The sequence below is a fragment of the Talpa occidentalis genome, unplaced genomic scaffold (assembly GCF_014898055.3).
Source record: "Talpa occidentalis isolate TD23 unplaced genomic scaffold, MPIMG_talOcc4v2.1 talOcc4.17, whole genome shotgun sequence".
NCBI classification, from domain to species: Eukaryota; Metazoa; Chordata; class Mammalia; order Eulipotyphla; family Talpidae; genus Talpa; species Talpa occidentalis.
The window spans coordinates 51,753,978-51,779,009 of record NW_023601754.1 but is presented as its reverse complement, the minus strand read 5'-3'; the positions used below and the strand labels follow the sequence as shown (position 1 = coordinate 51,779,009).

Here is a 25,032-nt window from a genome sequence, read left to right as displayed (position 1 = left end):
CAGCACCCCCAAACCAGCAAGTCAGGCTGAGGCCACTGAGGGGGTCTGCCTTGTGGGGCTCCCTCCCCAGTCTGCGCCCCCGGCATGGGGCCCCCTCCCCAGGCAGCGCCCCACCTGCCTGCCAGTTTGACCATCCCCCGCATGCTCCCGTCACCACCACTAGCGGCGTGCTGGTCCTGGCGGGCCCCGGGGCATCAGCATGGGCTGCAGGGCAGCGGCCTGAGCCCGGTTGTGCCTCCCACGTGGGGCTTTGTGCCTTAGTTTCCCCACCCGGGAGACGGGTGATGACGGCACAGCGCGGAGGAGCAGAGAGACCCTGGCCGGAAGACTCCCACGTGTGCTCTGGCCCAGGCGCATGGTGCATCCCGTGGCACCTGGGCTTCCAGGCGCACGGCCTCGGGGACCTGCCCTCTCCTTGGGTTTGGGCAACCTGGCCCCGGCTCCTCAGGAAGTCAGACAGAAGTGCCCCCGGGGGCTAGCCTGACCACTGCCCATCAGGGCATCTGCAGCTTCACCGGCCCACCCAGTCACCTCTGCCCAGTGCCACAAGGGCTGCCTTACCCAGGGAGGTGGCAGTGCCCACTGCAGGAGCCCAGCCCCCCCTCACTGAGCACCCAAGCTCCCCTCAGGAGCTGGGGGCCCTGGCCAGCCCCCGGGGGCCGGTCCTCCGCAGGGGCAAGGTGCTGCCACCCCAGGAGCAGAGCAGCCTGAGGACCCACAGCGACCGGAGCAGACCTTTGCACCCCAGGCATCTCGACCAGCGCCGGGCCCAGCTCGCTCACCCTGCCTGTCCATATGGGTCCGGCGTCGGGCCCTCAACCCGGCTGGTACATCTGCTTTGTGCAGGCTGGGGCCTGAGCAACTGCAGGTGCCCCTGGCTCGGCTTCCTCTCTGGTGACACGCGTTTGAAGCCAACAAGGGCAGCGTCTGTCCCGGTCTGGCTGGCTCCCCGGCCCGCCCCGCTCCCGGCAGGTGGTGGCTGGGCGCAGGGCTCCCGACGGCGCCATGAGGAGGCAGGACGGGGTGAACACATTGCTCAGCGTTTTATTTGCTACGCGGTCGAGCTCGCATAAGCACCGCGGGTGCCGGCCCCGGGCCTCCCCCCAGGCCTGCCCGCGCCGCCTGCACTGGCCACTCTGGACAGGCCTCCACTGGCTGTGGGAGCTGGTGGGTGGTGCCCCCGCCCCAGGCTGGGGGCTGGCAGGGACCCTGCCGGCTGTGGTGTGGAGCCAGGCTCCAGAGAGGCCCTGACATGGGGCCGGGGAGGCAGGCATTGAGGTCCTGACGGGGCCCTGCAGGCAGCTGGAGGGGCTCAGGGCAGGGTCCCGGCCGGCTCCCCTCAGACTGAGCCTGGCAGGGTGGGCCGCTGTGGACCCTGAGGTTGGCCTCGGCTGGGGAGGTGCGCGGGCTGGGACTGGTGCCGGGCAGCGGCGGCCGCTAGCGTGTGAGGAAGGGGGTGCCGTCCTCGGGGGCTGCGGGCAGGCAGGACGGGGTGCAGCTGCACTCGTCCACGTGGGTGTAGCTGTGCTGGACGGTGGTGCCGTTGGGACAGTGCAGCGTCGCCACCGCCGCGTGGACCCTGGTCTCTTGGCAGCAGGTGCACTGGTGCTGCATGACCCGGGCCTCCGGGGAGTACCTGCGGCGGCAGCGCCCGCGCCCCCGCCTGAGTGCCGGGCCTGGCTCTGCCGCCCCGGGGTCTGGGGCCCTCGGGGCCACGTCTCTCCCGAGCACCCCCGGTCATCCCCCTCTCCCCCAGGCTGGCTTCTCAGACTTGCTGGCCACAGCCGGCCCCTCCTCCGGGCACTCGCCTGTCCTCGCGCCCCTCTGGCTGCCTCCCGGAAGCCCAGCCCCTGCCTGGCCCTGCTTCCTGCAGGTGGAGCTGGGCCCCCTTCCCTCCTTGCTGCCACCAGGGGGGGCCCCCCCAGCTCAGGCGACGACACCCCGGAGGGCGAGTGGGCGGGGCCACTCACTTGGACATGCCCGGGCAGGGGCCCTCGCAGAAGGGCATGTTGACCGCGGTCTGGCTGGTGCAGTCCCCCACCCTCAGGACCGTCATGCTGGCCTGTGCCTGGCAGGTCTCTGGGGGGACAGGCGTGGCTGTTCAGGGTGGGGGTGGGCGGCTCCCGCAGGCCGGCTGGGGGAGACGAGCTGGAGCAGGGGGTGGGCCTGGACTTACCCTCGGGCTCACAGGAGTAGCAGCAGCCGGATTTCCTGAGGGTGCCCTGCGGGGCGAGAATGCTGGGCTGGGGAGCCGGCCGGGCGGTGGGCGGGGCGTGGGGGGCGAGACCTCCTGGGCGGCCCGGTCAGCCGCGGAGCTGTACAGGCAGAGCCCAGCACATACCCTGCAGACGGACACGTCCGGGCAGGACGCGGGCCCGGGTGTCAGCACGTAGAGGCCGCCCTCGGCCACGCAGCGGTACACGGTGCAGTTGTCCACGAGGCTGTTGACCCAGGTCTGGTCGGGCTGAGGTGCGAGGAGGGGTTATCCGCTAGGCCCGGCGCGCCCGCCGGGGGTTTCCGGGGCAGGGGACCGGGAGCCAGGCCCCCTTACCTGGACCGGCTGGCCGTCGGGCGTGATGCAGGCCTTCTGCAGGCACTGCTCGCAGCACTCTCCGGGCACCGCGGTGTGCTCAAAGCCCTGGGGGCACGGGGCGGTCAGCTGCGCCCGAGCTCAGCACCCAGGCCCGCCTCCTGCCCTAGCTGCCCCTGCTCGGAGCCCGAGTCCTCCCCGGGGCTGTTGTGGCAGAAGCTCCCCGCCCCGTTGCTCGTTCTGGGTCTGCTGCCTGTGGCGCCCGCGCCCTCCCCGCCCGCGTCCTCTGGCGGAAATCAAGGCGGCCGCGCGGGCTGAGCCGCGACCCCCCCACCCCCGCCTGGCCACGGCCACGGGCCGCCCTCGGGGCCGGGCTCACCGGGCGGCAGGTGGAGACGCAGGCGTCCTTCGTGCACTGCACGACCGGGGCCCGGGTGCCCATGGCCAGGCAGGTGCAGGTGTGGCAGGGGACATCCGCGGGGAAGGTGGTGCCGACCTGCGGGGGGCACTCAGGGGCAGCCGGGCGGAGCCACAGCCCCACCAGGCTCGTAGCAGAAAGGGGCATCCGTGCCGCCCTTGTCCCCACCCAGACCCGAGTCCCCAGGCCCTGCTTTTGTGGCCAGAGGGGGCAGTGGCCTGGGGCACACAGGGCTGCGCCAGCCCCCACCGTCCCCGCCCGCCCCGGGCCAGGCCGCACAGCCCTTACCCCGTAAACGAAGCCGTTGTACTCGCACAGCTTGGGGCCTGCGGGGAGATGGGGGCTGAGCGCCCGCGCCCCAGCCCGGCCCAGCCCCGAGAGCCCCCAGCCCCGAGAGCCCCCAGCCCCGGCTCACGGCAGGTGAAGGCAGGGCAGCACTGGTCGTCGTCCCGCGTGCGGACCAGCTCCTCCCCGGGCCCGCACTCCGGGGGGCTCTGGGGGCAGGTGGAGGTGTTGCAGACTGCGGGAGAGGGGCCGTCAGGGCGCCGCCCTCCCCGGTGCTCCCCGCGCGTCGTCGCCCCGTGTTGGAGCCAGAGATTATTTTCCCGGGGGGCCGGCCGCTGTCCACCCCAGTGCCCTCACTGTCACCCCACAGTCTGCCCCTCCGACCCCCGGCCGGGCACCCACCCGCCGTCCCCACCCTGCTGCCGCCCGGGGCCAGGGCTCACCACACAGCGTCTCTGGGCAGCAGGTGGCCAAGGGCCCGGTCGCCGGCACGAAGCCGGGCTGGGCACATTTCGGGGGTGGGCCCGGGGCCTCGCAGCGCACGGGCTGGCACTGCACCGCCATGGAGTGGGGCTCGCACACGCAGTCCTGGCAGTCGCTCACCCACCGCTCTCCGGGCTGCAACACACCAGGTCGTGTCCCCAGGGTCCCTGCCCGTGCCCCGCCCCAGGCTGCGGCCAACGCAGGGCGCCCCCCGGGGCCGCAGGGACAGGCACCCCCTCCCGCCCAGGGGCGCGGTGGGTAGCGGGGTCGGGCCCACTCACTAATCTGGGGAGTCCGTCGGGTCCCACGCAGGCTGGAAGGAAAAGAGCAGCAGCTCGCGGGGTGCTGGGGCCGCGCGGAGGCCTCAGGCTGCAGCGGCGCTTGTCCCCGGACCCCCCGGCTCTCCCCCCGCGGGGCCGCCCCGGGCCTCGAGGGGCACGGAGGGGGCTCTGTGCTGGTGCCCGGGGCCGGCAGGGCGGGGCGCTTACGGCACTGGGGCACACACAGGCCCGTGTGTGTGTCGAGGAGGAGCTGGCCGTCCAGACAGAAGCAGCCCTCCACCTGCGCGGTGCTCTCGGGGGCTGGGGCCCTGCGGGGGCAGTCCACGCGTCACGTGGGGGTGGGGCCCTGTCCCTCCCAGGCCCCCGGCCGCCCCCCTCCCTCTGGGCCTCACCTGGAGTCGCAGGTCCTGGGCTGGGCGGGCCCGCAGGGCTTGTACACCTTCCCCGGGGGCAGGTGAGGTCTGGGGGCGCAGAGAGGGGTGTCAGGGGCTGGAGGAGCTGGGCCCGCGCCAGGCGGCCACCCCCACTCACCACACAGCCCGTGGGTGGCGTTGCGCCAGTCGCTGCAGACGCCCTGGGCCCGGCAGAGCGCCGCATAGACCTCCAGGCTCTGGCACGGGTGGGTGGGACGCGCCACCCCGCAGCTCTCTTTGACGCAGGCGTTGAAGAAGGGGCCGGGCGGGACGAGGGGGTGGCATTCGGCGAAGAGCCTGCAGGCAGGGCTGGTCAGAGGCCGTGGGCGTGCCGGGGTGGCGGGGGTTGGGGGTGGGGTGGACTCACTGGCTCAGCAGCAGCTCACAGACAGGTGGGGCGGGGCACGGGCTGGTGGTGGGCCCCGGGAACGTGCTCCTGGGGCTCGGGCTGGGCCGCACCTCGCAGCCCTCCCTGCTGCTGTCAGGGACCAGCCAGGTGGCGGCCATGTCCCGGCAGCTGGAGGCCATGGTGCCGTCCTGCTGGCGGCAGTCGTCCCCCTGGTTGTTGGTGCAGGTGCCTGGGGAGCGAGGGCCAGAGCTGACCCTGGGCCCCGCCGGCTGCCCTCTGGCCCACCAGGGCTTGCGGGCTCCCGGCCCCACGGTCGCCTCTGGTGGGCGGGGCCGGGGGCGCAGGGGCCGCGCGCCCCACTCACCGCACTGGCCCTCCGTGTTGTAGCTGAAGCGGCTGTAGGACAGCTGGATCTGGAACGTGTGCCCGTTGAAGCTGATGCTCACGCCGGCGGCCATGATGTCAAGGGCCATGGCGGTGGCCTCCCGCTGGGACACCTTCACGCCGGCCTTGCTGAAGTCCTGGCTCACCCGCACTCCGTTGAACAGGATCTAGGGCACGGAGGAGCCGTAAGCAGGGACACTGGACACAGGCTGGCCTTTGGGGCCCTCCTGGGCACCCTCACCCTGGAGCACCGATGCCCCTTGGGGCCTGGGCCCAGCTGCCTGCGCCAGGCGTCCGCTGGGGGCACCCCAGGGGCCCCCTGCCTTGAACCTCGCCCTGCTGGACCTGTCGCAGCATCCGCGGTGCCCATCCCACTGCAGAGCGCCTTCGGGCTGCCCTTGGGCTGGGCTGCACCTGCCGGGCACACCCTGGGGGTGGGAGGGGCCGCACCACTCACCAGGCCCTGGTCCTGCCTGCTGCCCGTGGTGGTGAGGATGACCTCCTGGGACGCAAAGTGGATGATGATGGCGCGCGGGCAGTGGGTGGCGTGCGTGGCGGCCTTGCAGTAGTGGTTGTCCAGGAGCACCATGAGGTTCCCGTAGCGAGGGGAGATCTCCCGCAGGAGGATGCTGGTGCAGTTGTCCGAGTAGGAGTAGGCGGTGCCGTCGAAGGTGGAGTAGTTGGAGCCCCCCCAGCCTCTGCAGATGCCTGTGGGGGACAGTGGCGGCATCACCCAGCACCCCCAGAAGTGGGTGCGGGGGCACCCTCGGGACAGGGTCTTCAGATCACCCAGGGCCTGAACCCCTCGCAGCATCACATCAGGGGAGCCAGAGGGCGGCTGAGCCACAGCAGGGCAGACAGTGGGGCCCGGGAGCTGGGGGCCGGTGCGCAGGCCGGGGGGGGGGTGTGCCTGTCCCCGCCGCCGCCCGCACTCACACTCGCACTCGTAGTGGTAGGCGCACGGCTTGTCCTCGGGCCACATTTTGATGGGCAGCTGCCCGCTGGCGCAGATGATGCTGTCCACGGGCTCGGGCTCCAGCAGGGTGATGTGGTTGTGACCCTCACACCTGGCCACTGTGCAGTTCTCCAGGGTCCAGGTCTCGTTCACCTGCCAGAGCAGAGGTGCTCGCCGGTGGGCCCCGCAGCCCGGCCCCCGCAAGGGCCCAGACCCCGCAGGGCCCCCGTCCAGCCCCCGCCCCCATCCCGCCCCATCCAGCGCGGCCGGGGGTGAGGGGATGGACACACCTGCCGGGGAGGGATGAGCAGGTCACAGCCCGAGACCGGGGTGGTGGGCTGCCGCGTGGGGGGCGAGACCGTGGGGCAGGCACCCGGGAAGCGGTCCAGCTCGCAGTGCTGGTTGCAGACGGCGTAGAAGCGGCAGCCGGCCGCGTCCGTCCTGTTGTAGACGATGTCCCCTGCGAGGCCCACGCCGTCAGCCGGGTGGGCGGGGGAGCAGCGGGCGGGCCCAGGAGGCCCCAAGCAAGGGGCACGGGGGGACCCTGGTGGGCCAGGATGGGGCCCGGGGACACAGGGAGTTTGACTCACCAGGAGAGAAGAGGGACCCAAAGGCCTGGCAGAAGCAGGGTGTGGCCGGGCTGGGCGGCAGCGTGCGGGAGGTGGCCAGGCTCCCCCAGGGCAGGGTGGGCGTGGCCGTGGGGACAGTGGGTGCCGGGCTGGTGCAGGCCGGGGCGACCTCGCAGCACAGCAGGCGCACCCGGTAGTTGTGGCAGAAGTGCTGCGGCCCGTGCTGCTCCCGGTTGCGGCACACCAGCCCCAGGCTCGCGTTGCAGACCACCACCTGGCCCAGCGCTGCCAGGGCCGCGTCCGGGGCCTGCTCCGAGCGGCACTCGATGGCCTGGGGGTGCGTGCAGACGTGGTGGCCGGCAGCGCGAATGACCGCCAGGGTCTCGAAGTCCCCGTCATCGGGGTCGGGCGTGGGGTAATCCTCGTCGAACCAGTCCGTCCACGTGCAGCGAGGCTCACAGACCCCACGGGTGGGAGTGGCTGCCGTGGCCATGCCGGAGACAGGCGTGGTGGAGCTGGGGGCCAGCGAGGTGCCGAGGGTGTGTGGGGTGCCAGGGGTCTCGGGGGATGCAGATGAGTGGGGAACAGTGACCCTCCTGGTGGGCCCAGGGGTGGAGGGTCCAGTACCGGCGGTAGGGGTGGTGACCCTCTGGGTGGTCCCGGGGGAGGAGGGTCCGGTGCCGGGGGTGGTGACCCTCTGGGTGGTCCCGGGGGAGGAGGGTCCAGTGCCGGGGGTGGTGACCCTCTGGGTGGTCACGGGGGAGGAGGGTCCAGTGCCAGGGTTGGTGGTGGTGACCCTCTGGATGGTCACGGTGGAGGAGGGTCCGGTGCCGGGGGTGGTGACTGTCTGGGTGGTCCCGGGGGAGGAGGGTCCGGTGCCAGGGGTGGTGGTGGTGACCCTCTGGGTGGTCCCGGGGGAGGAGGGTCCGGTGCTGGCGGTAGGGGTGGTGACCCTCTGGGTGGTCCCGGGGGAGGAGGGTCCGGTGCCGGGGGTGGTGACCCTCTGGGTGGTCACGGGGGTGGAGGGTCCGGTGCCAGGGTTGGTGGTGGCGACCCTCTCGGTGGTCACAGGGGAGGAGGGTCCGGTGCCGGGGGTCTTGACCCTCTGGGCGGTCACGGTGGAGGAGGGTCCGGTGCTGGGCGCGGTGACTGTCTGGGTGGTCCCAGGGGAGGAGGGTCCGGTGCTGGGGATCTTGATCCTCTGGGCAGTCACGGGGGAGGAGGGTCCGGTGCCGGGGGTTGTGGTGGTGACCCTCTGGGTGGTCCTGGCAGAGGAGGGTCCGGTGCCAGGGGTGGTGACCCTCTGGGTGGTCACGGGGGAGAAGGGTCCGGTGCCGGGGGTGGTGACTGTCTGGGTGGTCCCAGGGGAGGAGGGTCCAGTGCCAGGGGTAGTGGTGGTGACCCTCTGGGTGGTCCAGGCAGAGGAGGGTCCGGTGCTGGGCGTGGTGACTGTCTGGGTGGTCACGGGGGAGGAGGGTCCGGTGCTGGGGGTCTTGATCCTCTGGGTGGTCACAGGGGAGGAGGGTCCTGTGCCAGGGGTGGTGGTGGTGACCCTCTGGGTGGTCCCGGCAGAGGAGGGTCCGGTGCCGGGGGTGGTGATGGAGGGTCCGGTGCCGAGGGTGGTGACCGTCTGGGTGGTCCCGGGGGAGGAGGGTCCGGTGCCGGGGGTTGTGGTGGTGACCCTCTGGGTGGTCCAGGCAGAGGAGGGTCCGGTGCCAGGGGTGGTGGTGGTGACCGTCTGGGTGGTCCCGGGGGAGGAGGGTCCGGTGCCAGGGGTGGTGGTGGTGACCCTCTGGGTGGTCCAGGCAGAGGAGGGTCCGGTGCCAGGGGTGGTGGTGGTGACCGTCTGGGTGGTCCCGGGGGAGGAGGGTCCGGTGCCAGGGGTGGTGGTGGTGACCCTCTGGGTGGTCCCGGCAGAGGAGGGTCCGGTGCTGGGCGTGGTGACTGTCTGGGTGGTCACGGGGGAGGAGGGTCCGGTGCTGGGGGTGGTGGTGGTGACCCTCTGGGTGGTCCCGGCAGAGGAGGGTCCGGTGCCGGGGGTGGTGACCGTCTGGGTGGTCCCGGGGGAGGAGGGTCCGGTGCCAGGGGTGGTGACCCTCTGGGTGGTCACAGGGGAGGAGGGTCCGGTGCCGGGGGTGGTGACTGTCTGGGTGGTCCCGGGGGAGGAGGGTCCGGTGCTGGGGGTCTTGATCCTCTGGGCGGTCACAGGGGAGGAGGGTCCGGTGCCAGGGGTGGTGGTGGTGACCTTCTGGGTGGTCCAGGCAGAGGAGGGTCCGGTGCTGGGCGTGGTGACTGTCTGGGTGGTCCCGGGGGAGGAGGGTCCGGTGCCAGGGGTGGTGACCCTCTGGGTGGTCACGGGAGAGGAGGGTCCGGTGCCGGGGGTGGTGGTGGTGGCCCTCTGGGTGGTCACGGGGGAGGAGGGTCCGGTGCCAGGGGTGGTGGTGGTGACCCTCTGGGTGGTCACGGGGGAGGAGGGTCCGGTGCCAGGGGTGGTGACCCTCTGGGTGGTCACGGGGGAGGAGGGTCCGGTGCCAGAGTTGGTGGTGGTGACCCTCTGGGTGGTCACGGGGGAGGAGGGTCCAGTGCCAGGGGTGGTGGTGGTGACCCTCTGGGTGGTCCAGGCGGAGGAGGGTCCGGAGCCGGGGGTTGTGGTGGTGACCCTCTGGGTGGTCCCGGGGGAGGAGGGTCCGGTGCCGGGGGTGGTGACCGTCTGGGTGGTCCCGGGGAGGAGGGTCCGGTGCCAGGGGTGGTGACCCTCTGGGTGGTCCCGGGGGAGGAGGGTCCGGTGCCGGGGGTGGTGACCGTCTGGGTGGTCCCGGGGGAGGAGGGTCCGGTGCCAGGGGTGGTGACCCTCTGGGTGGTCACGGGGGAGGAGGGTCCAGTGCCGGGGGTGGTGGTGGTGACCCTCTGGGTGGTCCCGGCAGAGGAGGGTCCGGTGCCAGGGGTGGTGACCCTCTGGGTGGTCCCGGGGGAGGAGGGTCCAGTGCCGGGGGTGGTGGTGGTGACCCTCTGGGTGGTCCCGGCAGAGGAGGGTCCGGTGCCGGGGGTGGTGACCCTCTGGGTGGTCCCGGGGGAGGAGGGTCCGGTGCCGGGGGTGGTGACCCTCTGGGTGGTCACGTGGGAGGAGGGTCCGGTGCCGGGGGTGGTGACCCTCTGGGTGGTCCCGGGGGAGGAGGGTCCGGTGCCGGGGGTGGTGACCGTCTGGGTGGTCCCGGGGGAGGAGGGTCCGGTGCTGGGGGTCTTGATCCTCTGGGCGGTCACAGGGGAGGAGGGTCCGGTGCCAGGGGTGGTGGTGGTGACCCTCTGGGTGGTCCAGGCAGAGGAGGGTCCGGTGCTGGGCGTGGTGACTGTCTGGGTGGTCCCGGGGGAGGAGGGTCCGGTGCCAGGGGTGGTGACCCTCTGGGTGGTCACGGGAGAGGAGGGTCCGGTGCCGGGGGTGGTGACCCTCTGGGTGGTCACGGGGGAGGAGGGTCCGGTGCCAGAGTTGGTGGTGGTGACCCTCTGGGTGGTCACGGGGGAGGAGGGTCCAGTGCCAGGGGTGGTGGTGGTGACCCTCTGGGTGGTCCAGGCAGAGGAGGGTCCGGAGCCGGGGGTTGTGGTGGTGACCCTCTGGGTGGTCCCGGGGGAGGAGGGTCCGGTGCCGGGGGTGGTGACCGTCTGGGTGGTCCCGGGGGAGGAGGGTCCGGTGCCAGGGGTGGTGACCCTCTGGGTGGTCACGGGGGAGGAGGGTCCGGTGCCGGGGGTGGTGGTGGTGACCCTCTGGGTGGTCCCGGCAGAGGAGGGTCCGGTGCCAGGGGTGGTGACCCTCTGGGTGGTCCAGGCAGAGGAGGGTCCGGAGCCGGGGGTTGTGGTGGTGACCCTCTGGGTGTTCCCGGGGGAGGAGGGTCCGGTGCCGGGGGTGGTGACCGTCTGGGTGGTCCCGGGGAGGAGGGTCCGGTGCCAGGGGTGGTGACCCTCTGGGTGGTCACGGGGGAGGAGGGTCCGGTGCCGGGGGTGGTGGTGGTGACCCTCTGGGTGGTCCCGGCAGAGGAGGGTCCGGTGCCAGGGGTGGTGACCCTCTGGGTGGTCCAGGCAGAGGAGGGTCCGGAGCCGGGGTTGTGGTGGTGACCCTCTGGGTGGTCCCGGGGGAGGAGGGTCCGGTGCCGGGGGTGGTGACCATCTGGGTGGTCCCGGGGGAGGAGGGTCCGGTGCCGGGGGTGGTGACCCTCTGGGTGGTCCCGGGGGAGGAGGGTCCGGTGCCGGGGGTGGTGACCCTCTGGGTGGTCACGTGGGAGGAGGGTCCGCTGCCGGGGGTGGTGACCCTCTGGGTGGTCCCGGGGGAGGAGGGGTGGGCCTGGCCAGGAGTCTTGGACCACGGGAGTGGCCCCCTGGTGGTGCTGGCCGTGGGCCCGGTGGGGGCCGGCGTCCCGGGGCAGTGGCTGTAGTCGCAGCAGAGCACACGCACCTGGTAGTTGAGGCACATCTTAAAGCTGCCGGCCTGGTCTCGGTTGCGGCACACAAGCCCCTCCTCCAGCCGGCACTGCACGACCTGGCCCAGCCGGTGCAGGGGCTCGCCCGGCCTCGACTCTGCCCGGCACTCCAGCTCCACGGGCCGCTCGCACACTGCCCCGCCGGCGGTGCGGATGTTGTCGTAGGTCTCGAAGTCACCCCCAGAGTCCCCCGGCTGCGGGAAGCTGCTGTCCAACCAGTCTGACCAGGTGCAGCGGGGCTGGCAGGCCGTGGATGTGCCCGTTGGGGTCACGGGGACTGACGTGGGGCCAGAGGTGGGCTGGGCTGACGTCTGTATGGGGCCTGGGGGCGAGGTGGCCAGGCTCCCTGAGGGCCGGGTGGGCCTGGCCGTGGAGGCGGTGGCGGTGGCCAGGCTGGGCGGCAGCGTGCGGGTGGTAGCGCGGGTGCGGGGCGCCAGGCTGGTGTGGATGGTGGGGCCGGCGGGGCTGGCTGCTGTGGGCGTGCCAGGGCTGGGTGTGGGCCGGGGGGTTGGCCGGGTGGCTGGGCTGCTGGGGCAGTGGCGGACATCGTCGCAGCAGAGCACACGCACGTTGTAGTTGAAGCACATGCTGAAGGGCCCCTGCTGGTCCTCGTTCCTGCAGACCAGCCCGGTCTGCAGGCTGCAGGTCAGTACCTGCCCGATCTGGTCCACGCTCACCTCGGGGTAGCTCTCTGCGCGGCACTCTATCTTCTGCGGCGTCGCGCAGATCCTGCCCCCAGCCGCCCTGATATTCTCGTAGGTCTCCACGTCCCCCCCCTTGACCCCCGAGCTGGGGAAGTCTGTGTCAAACCACTCTGTCCACTCGCACTTGGGCTGGCAGTTGGTCGAGCTCTGGCCAGTGGTGGCCTCCGTGGTGGCTGCTGATGTGGTCCCTGTGGTGGCTGCTGCGGTGGCCTTTGTAGTGGCCACTGATGTGGGCCCTGTGGTGGCCGCTGTGCTGGCTACTACTGTGGACCTTGTGGTGGCCACTGATGTGGTCCCTGCGGTGGCCGCTGTGGTGGTCTCAGTCCCTGGTGTCGACTCCGCCCTCCATGTGCTGGTCTCAGTGTGTGAGGTGGGTGGCCGGCTCTCAGTACTGCCGGTTGAGCTCTTCTGCTGGGCTGTCCCCAGGGGTGTGGTGGACATCCCCACCGTAACAATTGAAGGGGTTTGCTCCCGCGAGGTGAGCCCTGTCGTCCCCTGTGTGGTTTCCTGTTGGGGAAGGATAGTTAAGGCCCTGTTGGGGGTGCCCGGCTCCCTAGGCCCTGGAGAAGTGGCCCTCCCGGGGGTGGACATCACCATCCCGCCGGTGTGGCTGGGGCCTGGGGACATCAGCCCCGTCGAGAGGACAGGGGTGGCTGTGGTGCTGCCCGGGGAGCACCCGTTGCCCCCGGCTACTCACCGGCCAGGTCCCCGGCACTGTGGTCAGAGGCGTGGAGGGTGAGACGGTGCTGGTGGTCGCGGCGCTGGAGGCCCCGCGGGTGAAAGGGCTGGCCGTGGGCGCCGTGGCCGTGGGCTGCTTGCAGTGCTCAGCGCTGCAGCACAGCACCCGGATCCTGTAGTTGAGACACATCTTGAACAGCCCCGGCTGCTCCTCGTTCCTGCAGATCAGGCCCACCTTGGGGTCGCAGTGCACGTGCTGGCCCAGCTCGGTGGGCGTCTGGCCAGGGAAGTTCTCCGCCTGGCACTGGATGTCCCATGGCTGCTCGCACAGGACGTGCCCGGCGCCCCGGATCTTCTCGTAGGTCTCCATGTCCCCCCCGGCCTCCTCGGACTTGGGGTAATCCTCGTCAAACCACTCTGTCCAGTGGCAGCGGGGCTGGCAGGGGGTGGTGCCCGGGGCCGTGGGGCTGGCGGTCCCCAGGGTGCTGATCGCCTTGGACGGCATAGAGGGGGTGGGGGTGCTGGTGGCTGGGGTGGACCCGGGGGTGGTGGTGGTGCCGCCTGGCGTGGGCGGGGACGGGGAGTGGGGCGTGGGGGTGGCTGCGCAGGGGGCCAGCTCGCAGCACAGCACCCGCACCTCGTAGTTGTGGCACAGCGGGGGGTCCTGCTCGCTGTTGCGACAGGTCAGCCCCAGGGCCGGGTCGCACTCCACCTTCTGGCCCAGCGCCCCCAGGGGCGTGTCCGGCAGCAGCTGCGCGCGGCACTCGAGGCCGGCGGGGGCCGGGCAGACGCGGAAGCCCTGCTCGCGCAGCCTCGCCAGGGTCTCCACGTCCCCGCCGCCCGCGCCGGGCTGGGGGCGGCCGCTGTCGTACCAGTCGGACCAGCTGCACAGCTTGCGCACGCACACGGTGGTGGGGACGGGCGCCGAGCCTGCGGGCGGGTGCCGTCAGCCGCCTCGGCCTCTCGCCCGGGGACCCCCGCCCCTGGCCCCGGTGGGCCGCACCCCGCGCCCGGCTCCTCCCCCCTCGAGCAGCGGGGCCAGGCGACGCAGGCTCACCCGCTGAGGGGGGCGGCGCCGTGCCGGTGGTGAAGGTGAAGGGCGTGGTCGGCGGCAACCTGGGGCAGTCCACGGCCGTCCGGTGGATTGTCCCGTTGTCCCCACACACGGCGACCAGGCACCCCCCGAGCCCGTCAGTGGTGTTGTAGACGATGTCCTGGTAGCCGTAGGTCCTGCCCTCGTAGGTGCACCTGCAGGCTGGGGTAGCGCGGGCTCCTCCCGGTCAGTGCTGCCCCCGCCCCGCCCACCCGGCCCGCGCCCCCAAGCACAACCGGCCCCTCCTTACCCTCAAGGCTGTGTGTGCACTGGAGGCCTCTGGCGGTGCAGTCACTGGAGGGAGAGGGGGCAGCCGAGGGACTGGGGTGGGCCCCAGCCCGGCACCGCCCGCCCTGCTCTGTGCTCCACTCGGCCCCTCGCCGGCCCGGCCCCTCCCGCCCCGGCCCCTCACCAGCGCTGGCAGTTCTCTGCCGTGGGGACCCTCACGCCCACTTCGTAGTAGTCGCCGTCCTCGCTGTAGCAGCCGCACTGGGCCACGCACTGCATTTGGTCCTCACTGAAGAACGGCTTGCTGGCTGGGCACTCTGGGTAGCAGCCTGGGTGGGCACAGGGCAGGGCGAGGACTCAGCAGGGTCCCGGGGTGTTCTGGGGGGCCTTGCGGCTGCCCTGCCAGCTGGTCCCTCACCTTCCAGGCCGGGCAGGTCCATCAGGCAGTGCCCACTGGGGTTCCGGCAGGTCCGCATGCAGGGCGCCCCGCAGGGCCGGTAGTGCCACTCGCACTCCCCTTGCGGGTTGTAGTAGTCGCAGAACAGGGCTGTGCGCAGAGCTCGGGGTCAGCCTGCCGGCCCCTGGGTCAACCCCGAGGCAGGCAGGCCCCTCCGCCGCCTTGCGGCCTCACTCCTGGGCCCTGCCCTCTCTTGCTGTCCTGCAGGGCGCCGCCCGCACCCCGCCCCAGCCCCGCGGACGCCCGACTCACGGCAGATGTCGGGGGTGCGCCAGGCCACGCACACGCCCACGTCGTGGCAGGCCTGGGCGTAGGCGGCCACGGCCGTGCAGAAGCACTCGCAGTCGCCGCCCAGGTCGCAGGCGCAGGCGTCGCTCACGCAGGCCTCGTAGTACCCGGCCGGCTCCACCTGGGGGCAGAGGCCGCGGTTTCCCGGAGCTCAAGGCCAGCCCAGGCCCCTGCGCGGCCCCCTGCGGGCCCCGCTGCCCCCCGCCCCGGGGCCGGGGACACACGTGGGCGCGGCAGGCGGCGAAGGCGGGGCCGTGGATGACGCTGCACTGCTTCTGCGCCCAGGGGCGGCGGTTCGGGTGGACGCTGCAGGCGTCCTGGGGGGCGGGGCGTCGGGGCAGGACGGGGAGAACTTCCAGCTGTTGCCGAACTCCAGCGCGTCGCCCACCACGGACAGGCTGCGCGTGGTGAAGTCGTTGGCCGCGTTGTCGTCGAAGTTCCCGCACAGCCCGCAGACCCTGCCCTGGGGGACACGGGCGGTGGGGGCGCCGTGAGGGGCCGGGGCCTGCAGGCGTGGGCAGGTGGGGGGTGGGCAGATGTGCCGGCAGCGGGGCAGGAGCGGAGGGGCTTGCGCCCCCGCCGAGCCTCAGCCGAGAGCAAACGGCGGCTTTTCTGTCAGCAGCAGGCACAGCCCTTGGCCTGTCCCTTTAGGGCCCATGAGCACCCTCACCTTGTAGTCCTGCTCCAGCCGGATGAACACGCTGGTCTTCCGGTCCCAGGCCACGAGCAGGCCGCTGCGGGTCTCCACCACCAGGTAGATGCCCATGAACCGGACCCTGTAGGGCAGGTCTCCGCCAGGGCCCCTCTGCACCACTTTGTGGGTCCCCTCGTGGAGGATCAGCTCGTAGCTCTGCGGGGGCACACTGGGGTTAGGGGCCGACAGTAGGGCCAGGCTGAGGCTCCGGGCTGCTCAGGCCAGGCTGGCCAGGAGGGTGGGGTGCTCCTGGTGCCCTCGGTGGACATGGGGCTGCGCAGGAAGCTGGGAGTTGGGAGGCTTGGACAAAGTTGGGGCCGGCGCAGCAGAGGCTGGGGCCCCAGCGCTGGGCCAGGGCCCACGTGGGATGCAGACTCAGCCAGCCCCTCCAGCCAGGGCTGGGCCCTGCTACCTCCCGAGGGCAGCACCCCCAGCAGCGCTCTGCCCTGGGCCCTGGTGCCCTCTGTCCCAGGTGGCCTGGGCTCTGTGTTTTGCTGGACATAGTGACGCCTTCTAGCGAGATTGGTCAGCCGAGTCCGCAACAGGTGTGTCAGGACGGCCAGGTCACAGCGGGGCTGGGGTGCCGGGGGCTCCAGCCGAGAGGCAGGGGACACTCCTGTAACCCGCTCACCTCCAGGAAGATCTTGATGGCCTTGGAGCAGGTGATGCCCGTGGTGCCGCAGGGCACGTTCTCGGTGACGATGCGGAAGGTCCCATTGGACGCGCCGCTGCCCCCGCAGTGGTCCTGGGTGGAGAGGGCACAGCTGTGCGGGTGGCCCCTCAGCCCCGCGCGGGAGTGGGCGCAGGGAGGGGCGCATACCTGGGCCAGTGTGTACTCGCAGCTGCCCTCGAAGCTGTAGCGCTGGCCATCGAAGGTGATGACGTGGCCGCCCCCATAGGCCACGCAGGTGCCCAGGCAGGGCTGGTGGCTGCACTCCCACTTGCGGTTCTTGCATTTGCTATGAGGGGACACCAGGGGGTGCCCCGTTTGCAGGCCCGCGCTCCTCAGAGTTGGGGTCCCCAGTGGCCCTCCCGCTGGAGAAGGGGGCACAGTGTGTGCTGGCACAGCCGCCCCTCCCCCCCGCTGCCGTCGCCGTCTAAGGCACCTGAGCAGCGGGCGGGTGGACCGGCCCTCCGCTGGAGGCTAGCCCTGGGGTGCCGTCTGGAGGACAAACAGGAGCCCTTAGCTGCCCCAGGGTGGGGCAGTGCTGCCTCAGCGGCGCCTTGCAGCCTCCCAGTGAGGCTGGCTCCGGCCTCCGGCCTGCGACGAACCAGCCGCCACTCTCTGCCACCCCTCCTGCCACGCCCGGGCCCTCCACCCACCAGGTGTTGCAGTCCACCCTGATGGTCTCGCCCGGCCGGTAGCTGGCCTCGTTGTGCCAGCAGGGGCAGTCCTCCGGGGCCACGCAGCCCCCGCTCCCGTCGGACACCAGCCCCGGGGGGCACACGCAGCCGGACACGCAGTCGGTGCTGAACTGTGGGCAGGAAGTTGCCGTCAGGGGGCCTATCCCCCGCCAGACCCTGGACACCAGGAACAGAGGGGCACCCAGGGGCGTGGCGGCAGTGCCTCCCCGGAACTCACACAGCCCACGTCCAGCGTGTGGCAGCTCCTGAGGCACTCGGCCCCGTGCGCGCCCGCAGAGGCGTTGCTGCAGTTCAGGTACACCATGGGGGGCTGACACCCTGCGGAGGGAGCTTGTGGGAGGGGTCCTGCAGAGCAGGGGCGCGGCGGGGGGGGGCAGAGCGGGGCGGAGGGCGGGGCGGGCCGGGGGCGAGGGCGGGAGGGCCGGGCAGGGGCGTACCCACGCTCTTCTGCTCCGCGGCTCCTAGGCAGTTCAGCTTCCCACTCGCACACGAGCTAGGACAGAGGAACAGCCGCGCCTGGACCTCTGTCCGTCTGCCCACCCCAGACCTCACCCGAGCTGCGTAAGGTGACCACAGCGCCCGCTCCCGGGCCTGGTGAAGACCCTCGCCGGCAGCCCCAGGGCTTATGGCACCGTGTGCAGGAAGGCGGTGCGGGCTGGGCCAGGAGGACCGGCTGGTAGGTAAGGGGCCGCCGTGACGCGGGGTGGGAGGGCTGGTCCGAGGAGAGGGCTAGGCCGGGGTCGGAGCAGGATGGGGGCCTGGGGCGGAGTCTGGGCGAGGGAGGGGCGCCGCCCCCGTCCTCCTTGTGGGCCCCACGGTGCCAACAGTCCCCGGCCAGGACAGGGGTCCCGCTTTCTGAGCGCCCTCACCACACCACGCCGTTGTCGTGCACGACCTCCCCGGCGGCCAGCGTGGAGCCGCGGAAGTAGCAGGGGCAGGCCTCGGGGGGCACACAGATGCCTTTTTCGTCCAGGAAGGTGCCCGAGGGGCAGGTGCAGCCGTCCACTGGCACGAAGGCCACGCCGCAAGTCACGTCCGCCTGGCTCAGGGCGCGGCAGGTGGGCTGGCAGCGGTCCACCACGTAGGCGTAGCTCTGCGACTTGGGGCAGCTGCTCGTGTACTTGGCTGGGGGCGGGGAGGACACTCAGCTGGCCGGCCGCGTCGCTATCCGGCCTGGCTCTGCCGCGGGTGCGTCCAGACTCGATTTCCCCTTGGGGCCCCAAGCACCACGAGAGCACAAAGCTCTTGCTTGGACTGAGAAGGGTGGGTACGGGTGCTCCCAGGACCACCCCCAGCACGCCCGGCCTGCAGGCCCCACGTGGGTGGTCAGTGGGGTGCGGGTGCTCCCGGGGGCCCCCGCGGGGCACTCACTGCAGACGCCGTCCCTCCAGCCGTCCAGCAGCACGCCCAGGGCGGCGCAGGCGCGCACGTAGGAGGACAGGGCCGCGCACATGCAGTCCTCGCTCTTCTCGCAGTTGCAGGTGTCGAACATGCAGTTCTGGGGGCGGGGGGCGGTCAGGGGCCCGGCCTCCAGGGCCCCTCCTCTCCTGGGAGCCCCACCCCACGAGGGCAGCAGGAGGCGTGCCCCCGGCCACCAAAGGAGCCCTGGGGCCAGCTGGCAGGCAGTGCAGGGAGGTGGGGCCATGGGGGGATGGGCAGTGTCCAGCACAGGTTCCAAATGGCCACTCTGGTTGGGGCGTGGCGGCCAGGAGGTGGCGAGATGGTGCATAGGCTGAGCAGGCAGGTGCTGGCAGAGCTGGGGTGCACGTCCCCACAGTGGGCAGCAGGACACACCCTCCCAGGACAGGAGTCACTTTTACTGGGGCCTTTGGGCTTCCGGAAGGGTGGCCGCTGGGCCACTGGCTGTGGGCTGGACTGTGTCCAGAAAGAGGAGCTTGCCCCGCCCCTCGGCCACTGGGACAGGACCTTCTTGGAAATCAGGCCTTGCCGTGTGCTAGGTTCCGGCATGGAGGGCTGGGGGTGATGCCAGCCTGTCGCTGCGGGTCTGGACCCTTCCCCAGAGACCCAGCACCCATGCAGTGTTGGCCCCTAGCATGCAGGGTGCAGCCTGTCCAAGGGCCAGCCTGGCGGGGGCTGGGGGAGGGTCAGGGTGCTGTGGCAGCCCCTGTGCGGGGCTGTGGGGAGGCGGGGAAGGAGCCTCTGCCCTGGGCAGCCCCTCCCGCCCGTCCCGCCCAGCGGCTCACCGCGTGGAAGGGTGTCGGGGAGAGCAGGGAGTGGCAGGCTGAGAAGGCGCCCGTGGGGTCGGTCAGCAGGGAGCACCAGTGCTGGGCGTAGTTCTCTGGGGGCGAGGGGGCAGCGTCAGGGGCGCCTCAGCGCCTCTCCTCCCCCTGCATACCCTGCCCCTGCCTCTGCTCAGGACACGCGTCCTGTCCTGGGAGCGCTGGAGCGGGCTCTGCTCTGCCGGGGCCGGAGGACGTGCTTCCTGTAGCAGGCGGCACTGACCTGCCTGCCTGACCCCCCGCCCGCCTGCACCCCTGACTCTCTGGGCCCCGGAGACATGAGGCCCCTGAGCCGCTGCTGCTCAGGCCGGCACGAGGCAGCCAGGGCCCAGGAGGGAGTACCGTTCTCCACGCTGAGCGCGCAGGGGTCCTCGAAGCCGTTCCGGACGTCGGGGCAGGTGGCCTGCGTCTTCCAGCTGTTGGCGAAGGCGGCGGCCGTGCCCTCCACCACGCCGCTGAGCGTGCGGAAGTCGTCGGCCCGGTTCTGGTTGAAGTTCCCGCAGAGCCCTGGGGGCGGGGGGTGAGCGGGGGTCAGCAGGCCGTCCAGCGCCCGAGGCACTGCAGCCCCTCCAGCACCACCCACGGTCGCCTGGCCCTGAGCCTCAGCCCAGGATTTTGGTTCCAGAACCATCTACAGGTGAACCCTGGTGGGTCTCAGCCCCCATCCCGCTAAGTGACGGCAGCAGTTCCCCGGGGGCGCCCCCTGCCTCCCTGGCTTGCAGCCCAGCCAGCCTCACCACACGTCTGGCCTCTGTGGACGGGCTCCAGCCGGATGTACACCTGCATGAGGGGCACCAGCTGCACTTGCAGCTGCAGCCCGAGGCCCGTCTGCACCAGGACGAAGAAGGACGTAGGCTGGAAGATGGTCATGTTGGCTGGGAGGGGGGCAGAGGGGAGCCGTCAGAGATGGCTGGCAGCTGCACGGCCACCCTGCCCCAGGCCCCAGGTCGGGAGGGGGTGCTGAGCGCAGTGGGGATGGGCAGAAGACGGGGGCGGCCAGTTCCCAGGGCCGTGGAGGGGCCGCTGACGCCGGATAGGCAGGCAGGGGGCCAACAACGGGATATTCTGCACCTGCCCAGGCCACAGAGAGCTGGCGAGGGCAGCGTGGCTGGTGGGCGGGTGGCTGTGCACACCTGCAGACACAGGCAGATGGGTGTAGATGGAGTTCAGGAATACCCCTCCGTTGGCCTGGATGCGGATGGCCTGTGGGGGGCAGCAGGTCAGGTAGGAGACGCTCCCGGGGCTCCCCCGTCCACCTCTGCCCTCCGCTGCCTGGGGCGCGGGCAGGCCCCCCAGTCTGCACTCACCGTGTCCCCGCCGTGCAGGCTGAGCGTCACGGCCCTCAGGCAGGTCTCGCTGTCGGTCAGCCCGCACCTGCGCAGCTCGGCCAGCACCGAGAAGGCCTCCAGCCCCTTCTCTGCACAGTTCTGATCAACAAAGCCCACCGAAGCCTTGGCACGGGAGCCCCGACGTAGGCAGATGGCAGCCTGGGGGTGCCCGGGAGCCATGGAGGGTGGAGGTGGGCGAGGGGCCACCTGTGACCTCAGGCATCTCCTCTCAGAGCCTGGGCCTGACCCCCCAGCGTGAGCCTGGGGGCCTCCTCAGCCTGAGACCTGGGGGGGCGCCACCTGCTCTCGTGGCATCACTGGGGGACCCTTTGGGGCAAAAGGGGCAGCCCTGCCCGGGCCCACACAGCACCTTGGCCAACACGTAGCTGCAGTCCCCGTGCACGTCATACAGCTTCCCGTCGAAGGTGGACACATGCGAGCCGCCCTTCACAGAGCAGGTGCCAGGGCATGGCAGGTCCTGGCACTGCCAGCGCCCCCCGGAGCAGGTGCTGGGGTGAATGCAAGGGGTGCCGTCAAGGGACGTGCGCCAGCCAGCAACAACCCCGCGGGGCGGCCACACACGGCACCCCTCTGGGGCGGGCCCAGGGAGGTGGCCCCTCGGGGCGGGCCTACCAGGAGCGGCAGTTGGCAGTGAAGGACTCCGCCGCGGTGTAGGTGCGGCCTCTGTGCGAGCAGGGGCACCGCTCCAGGGGCACGCAGCCCGCGTGGCCCACGTCGTCCAGTACCGTGCCTGGGGGTGCGCACGGGTGAGCCGAGGCCGGGCTCTAGCTCCTGAAGCCCGGTGACCAGCGGCCGCCCTGGGGGGTGGAAACTAAGTTCCTAGGGAGGGGCAGTGCCAGAGGCCGGGGGACCTGCCTGGGGGGCAGAAGCAGCCGTCCACACAGTGGTCCTCGCAGAGCTGGCTGCGCTCGGGTTGGAGCAGGTGTCAGCGCAGGGCGAGCCGCACTCCCGGTGCTGCATGCCGGGCGGGCACGTCTGGGCTGCGGGGGGACATGCTTGCCTCAGCCGCCACCGGGCCCACAGCGGGCAGGGGCACTTCAGGTGCTCCCCCTGCGGCCCAGGCAGCCCCCTGGCACCCCTGTACCCGCTTGGCTCTTGTCCTTTCCCGGTACCCAGCCTCTGCGCTCCCACCCGCCCTCTCCGCCCCACCTGAGCCGCATCCCCGCCTGGGTGCTGGTGTCCTGCCCGGGCCTTCCCCTCCCAGCGCCGCCCCCGGGCCCTGGCGGGGTGTCAGGGTGAGGTCCGGGCCCTGTGGGGGCACTCACGGCAGAGGTCAGGGCTCCTCCAGCTCTGGGGCTGGCCCCCCGCGTGGGCGCACTGGCGGGAGTACTCGGCGAAGGTGGCGCAGGGGCATTCGGGGCAGCGGCAGAGGTCCTGGGTGCAGGCGGCCACGTACACCTCGGGGTCCACCAGCGCGTGGCAGAGGCTGAAGGCTGGGCCAAGCAGCGTGCGACGGCACACGCCCTCCTGGGGAGCACAGCACACCTGTGACCCTACCCAGCGCCTCCAGCCCGCCACGGCCCACCCCTCCTGGGTCCGGCCATACCCCCCACCCCTCAGGCCCTCCAGCCAGCTGCCCCCTAGCCGACCCCAGCCCCTCCTGCTGACTTGAGCTGCGCTGGGCTTGGCCTAGAGAGGGAGCCAGTCCTGGGCTCCTGCCCAGCCAGGGCCCTGCCGTGGGGCCGGAGAGGCACGAGGTGGAGAAGGCAGAGGCCCCGCGCGCCCCAGCCCCGCTCCAGAGGGCAGTGCCGGGTCCTGTGCCCCTCTGAGGTGGGGCTGCTCGACCGCTGGGGCTCCAGGGTCCTCCAGTTAGGGATGGTCTCCTTGCCCGGGCTCCCCAGCGCCCGCGCAATGGCCTGTGTGTGGTGTGTGGGCATTCCTGGGGGCACTCAGGTGGCGAGGGCGCAGGGCGGAGACCGAGTGCTCACGGCCGACCCCCGTGCGCACCCCACAGAGGCTCTGCCTCCCGCCTCCCCGCCGGGGGCGGGGCGGGGCGTACCCTGTCCGTGCAGTTTTCGGGGGGCAGGGGCAGGACGTCGGGGCACTGCTCCGTGGGCCCGTCCAGCTTCTGCAGGTTTCCAAACTGCAGGGGGGTCAGCCTGGTGTCTGTGGGAGGAGGGGCTTGGTGTGGGCGAGGTCCGGGGCGGGGAGACCCCAGCTCCCTGCGGAGTCCTGGAGCACCCCCCCACCCAGCTCCTGCGTCACCTGGTGGCCGCGCTCTGCCCCTGGCAGACTGCCCGGCACCTGCCCGCGGCGGGGTGGCACTCACTGTGCGCGTAGAGCTCACGGACGGCCGGCTGCCCGTTGAAGTCCCCACACAGGCCGCAGGTCTGGTTGGCGTACTTGGGGTTGAGCTCCAGCTGCGGGGAGCGGCAGTTCAGCCTCCTGCCGCGGGCAGCGCGGCCCCAGGGAGGGGCGGGCAGGGGGAGATCCTCACCAGGGCGAAGTCCTTCCCGTTCCACATGAAGGTCAGCACCAGCCGGATGTCCACCCTGACGTAGGCGCTGCTCTGCTCCACCAGGATGCCCGCGCGGCTGTAGGGCAGCTCCTCCCTGCATGGCAAGTTCCAGTCCTTCCCTGCCAGGCCCGCCCCGGACCCGCCCGGAGCCCCGGCAGCCGCTCACCGCCGCCCGTTGACCAGGACGGAGCCGTTGGAGGCCTCCAGCACCAGCCCCTGGGTCTTGAGGACGACGTGGGTGATGGTGGGCTGGGTGCCGTCCAGGCCGCGGCGCAGCTGCACGTTGAAGTCCTCGTAGGCGGCCCCGCAGTGCGCGGAGAACACGTAGTTGCAGCGGCCGGGGAAGCGGAAGACGTCGCCGTCGAAGGTCTTGTAGTGGAAGTCGCCCCAGGCGCTGCACACCCGGCCGTGGTGCGCGGGGTTCAGGGCTGCGGGGAGCGGGAGGCGGGTGCGGGCTGCCTGGGCGCTGCTGTTGCCGCTGTGCCCGCCTGGCTCCCCGCAGCCGCCGGGCCCCAGCCTGCCCCTCCCTCGCCCCCCGCGGGGGTGTCCACTTACGGCTCAGGATGGGGGCGGCCACGGTGGGGGGGCGAAGGCCACGCTCTGGGCTGCGGAGGGCAGGCAGGTCACGCCGGGACCCCACGCAGGTCCACCCCACCGCCAGGACCCCCCCCAGGGCCCCCGGACCCTGCACCTACCAAAGCCCATATGCTTCTGGGCCACCCAGTGCTGCTGCTGCGATCCGCCCTGGGTCCCTGTGAGAGGGGACGTGAGGGCTGAGGGGCCTGGCCGGGCGGCCCTGGCTGCGGCTGGGGCAGGTGGGCAGCCCGGGCTCCCCGGTGCTCTGGGGGCCAGGCCCAGCTCGGGTGGCTCCGGCAGGGAGCAGACCCACGGGCGGCCAGGCGCCGGGTGGGGGAGTGGGAGAGGCCGGCGCTGGCACCGCTGACCCCGCCGCCTTGGACAGGGCCTCCCCCAGCCCCGCGCTCGTCCCTCGGGGAAGGACAAAGACTGGCTTTGTTGGGGACAAGGAGCGCCAGGGAGGCCCTCGGGTGTGACTTAGCAGAAACCCAAGACTAGCACCTCGCCAGGCCAGGGTAGGGCGCCCGGGATGCCCGCGTGCCCTCGTCCCGCGCGGCCAGGCCCTGCCCTGCTGCATGATGGACAGGGAGCTGAGCCCCCAGGGCCCTCGGGCGCCAGCCGGCCCCCTGCGCTCGCTGGCAGTGGGAGGGGGCCCCGGGGAGGGAGGTGGCAGCCTCCTCTCGGGCCTCCCCAGCTGACAGGCCGCAGGGACTGGCAGAACCCACCCTCCAGCTCGCCCCCCCAGAAGCTGCTCTGCTGTTACCCCACCCAGACAGCGCGCGTGACCTGGCTGGGCCCACCCGCCCGCCCAGGTGTGAGGCCACCGGCCGGTGTCCAGACAGGTGCCCTCTGCCGTGACCTGTCCCTGAGCCGGGGGCTCCAGCGTCGCCACCAGCAGCTCCCTGCCCGGCGCCGGCTCCTCCGCGAAGAACCTGCTTGGGCCCAGCCCGCACCCCTAAAGGGGCTCCACCTGGGAAACTCCCTATGGCATCTGTGCCGGGCACACACCCCCAAACCCCAAGTGCCAGTGGTGGGGGCCGCTGCGGCCGTCAGCGCCCCAGCACCCCCGCCCCAGCCCTGCCCGTTCTCCAGAAAGGCAGCTTGGGGCAGAGGCTTGGGGGGGTGCCACCAGCCTGGACCTGGCGGAGGCTCAGGAGCAGGCGGGGCGGCATGGCCAGCAGCAGCGCCCGGCAGGCCAAGGGGTTCCCCGATGCCCAGCGCTCCCGGCCCCGAAATGAAGTAGGGAGGAGCCGCAAGCTGCGGGGTGGCAGCACCCCAGGGTGGCCTTGGTGGGTGGCCGACTGGCAGGACCCGTCGGGGCTGCCCCGCAGGGCCCCCCTTGGTGCCCACCGTCCAACCCTGAGGCCCAGACCCTGGGGCATGTCCTCCAGGCCCCCTGTGGTGCCAGGCGGTGTCCGGGCGGGTGGGCTGGGCAGGAGGGGTGCCCGCCGTGACCAGGGCTCGCCCATCCTTACCTGCCCTCTGCACACAGAGCAGGACCGCGAGGGCCCAGGCGGGCGCCCAGCGTCGGCTCCAGGAGCCCATCCCGGCAGGGTGCTGTGTGGCAGGAGGGCGGTCCGGGCCTGGGGGCCTGGGCTTATGTAGCGGGCGGGCGGCGTTGGCCAGGAGCCGGCCCGGGGCCCCTGGGGCCCTGCCCTTTCCCCTCCTCCCGCCACGTGTGTGCGCGCCCTCGGGGAGGGGCCGCGGCCGGAGGAGGAAGGATTTACGGCCCCACAGCCCGGGCCAGAGGCGGAGACCCCGGCCCC

The 25,032-nt window shown here is 72.2% G+C and overlaps 1 protein-coding gene across 1 annotated transcript; it reads right to left on the bottom strand.

The window, feature by feature from the left end:
• Positions 1 to 1,437: 1,437 nt before the first annotated feature.
• Positions 1,438 to 24,735, bottom strand: MUC5B (mucin 5B, oligomeric mucus/gel-forming). The gene is given in 58 exon segments (XM_054697543.1): positions 1,438 to 1,636; positions 1,971 to 2,079; positions 2,177 to 2,222; positions 2,342 to 2,464; positions 2,552 to 2,659; positions 2,928 to 3,026; positions 3,237 to 3,274; positions 3,364 to 3,468; positions 3,677 to 3,851; positions 3,998 to 4,029; positions 4,205 to 4,305; positions 4,390 to 4,458; positions 4,525 to 4,707; positions 4,778 to 4,988; positions 5,124 to 5,310; positions 5,601 to 5,851; positions 6,080 to 6,251; positions 6,389 to 6,558; positions 6,689 to 7,316; positions 7,425 to 7,568; positions 7,683 to 8,351; positions 8,511 to 9,119; positions 9,180 to 9,377; positions 9,785 to 10,372; positions 10,935 to 12,347; positions 12,538 to 13,046; positions 13,140 to 13,448; positions 13,576 to 13,773; positions 13,862 to 13,905; positions 14,024 to 14,168; positions 14,258 to 14,386; positions 14,549 to 14,705; positions 14,809 to 14,909; positions 14,912 to 15,047; positions 15,255 to 15,434; positions 15,910 to 16,023; positions 16,099 to 16,237; positions 16,602 to 16,753; positions 16,861 to 16,961; positions 17,081 to 17,136; positions 17,513 to 17,768; positions 18,015 to 18,141; positions 18,848 to 18,942; positions 19,226 to 19,390; positions 19,621 to 19,758; positions 20,017 to 20,086; positions 20,191 to 20,310; positions 20,582 to 20,720; positions 20,845 to 20,962; positions 21,088 to 21,141; positions 21,144 to 21,212; positions 21,498 to 21,699; positions 22,232 to 22,338; positions 22,502 to 22,592; positions 22,670 to 22,784; positions 22,857 to 23,178; positions 23,386 to 23,442; positions 24,396 to 24,735. Coding segments are annotated over 58 exon segments (11,682 nt in total).
• Positions 24,736 to 25,032: the final 297 nt, after the last annotated feature.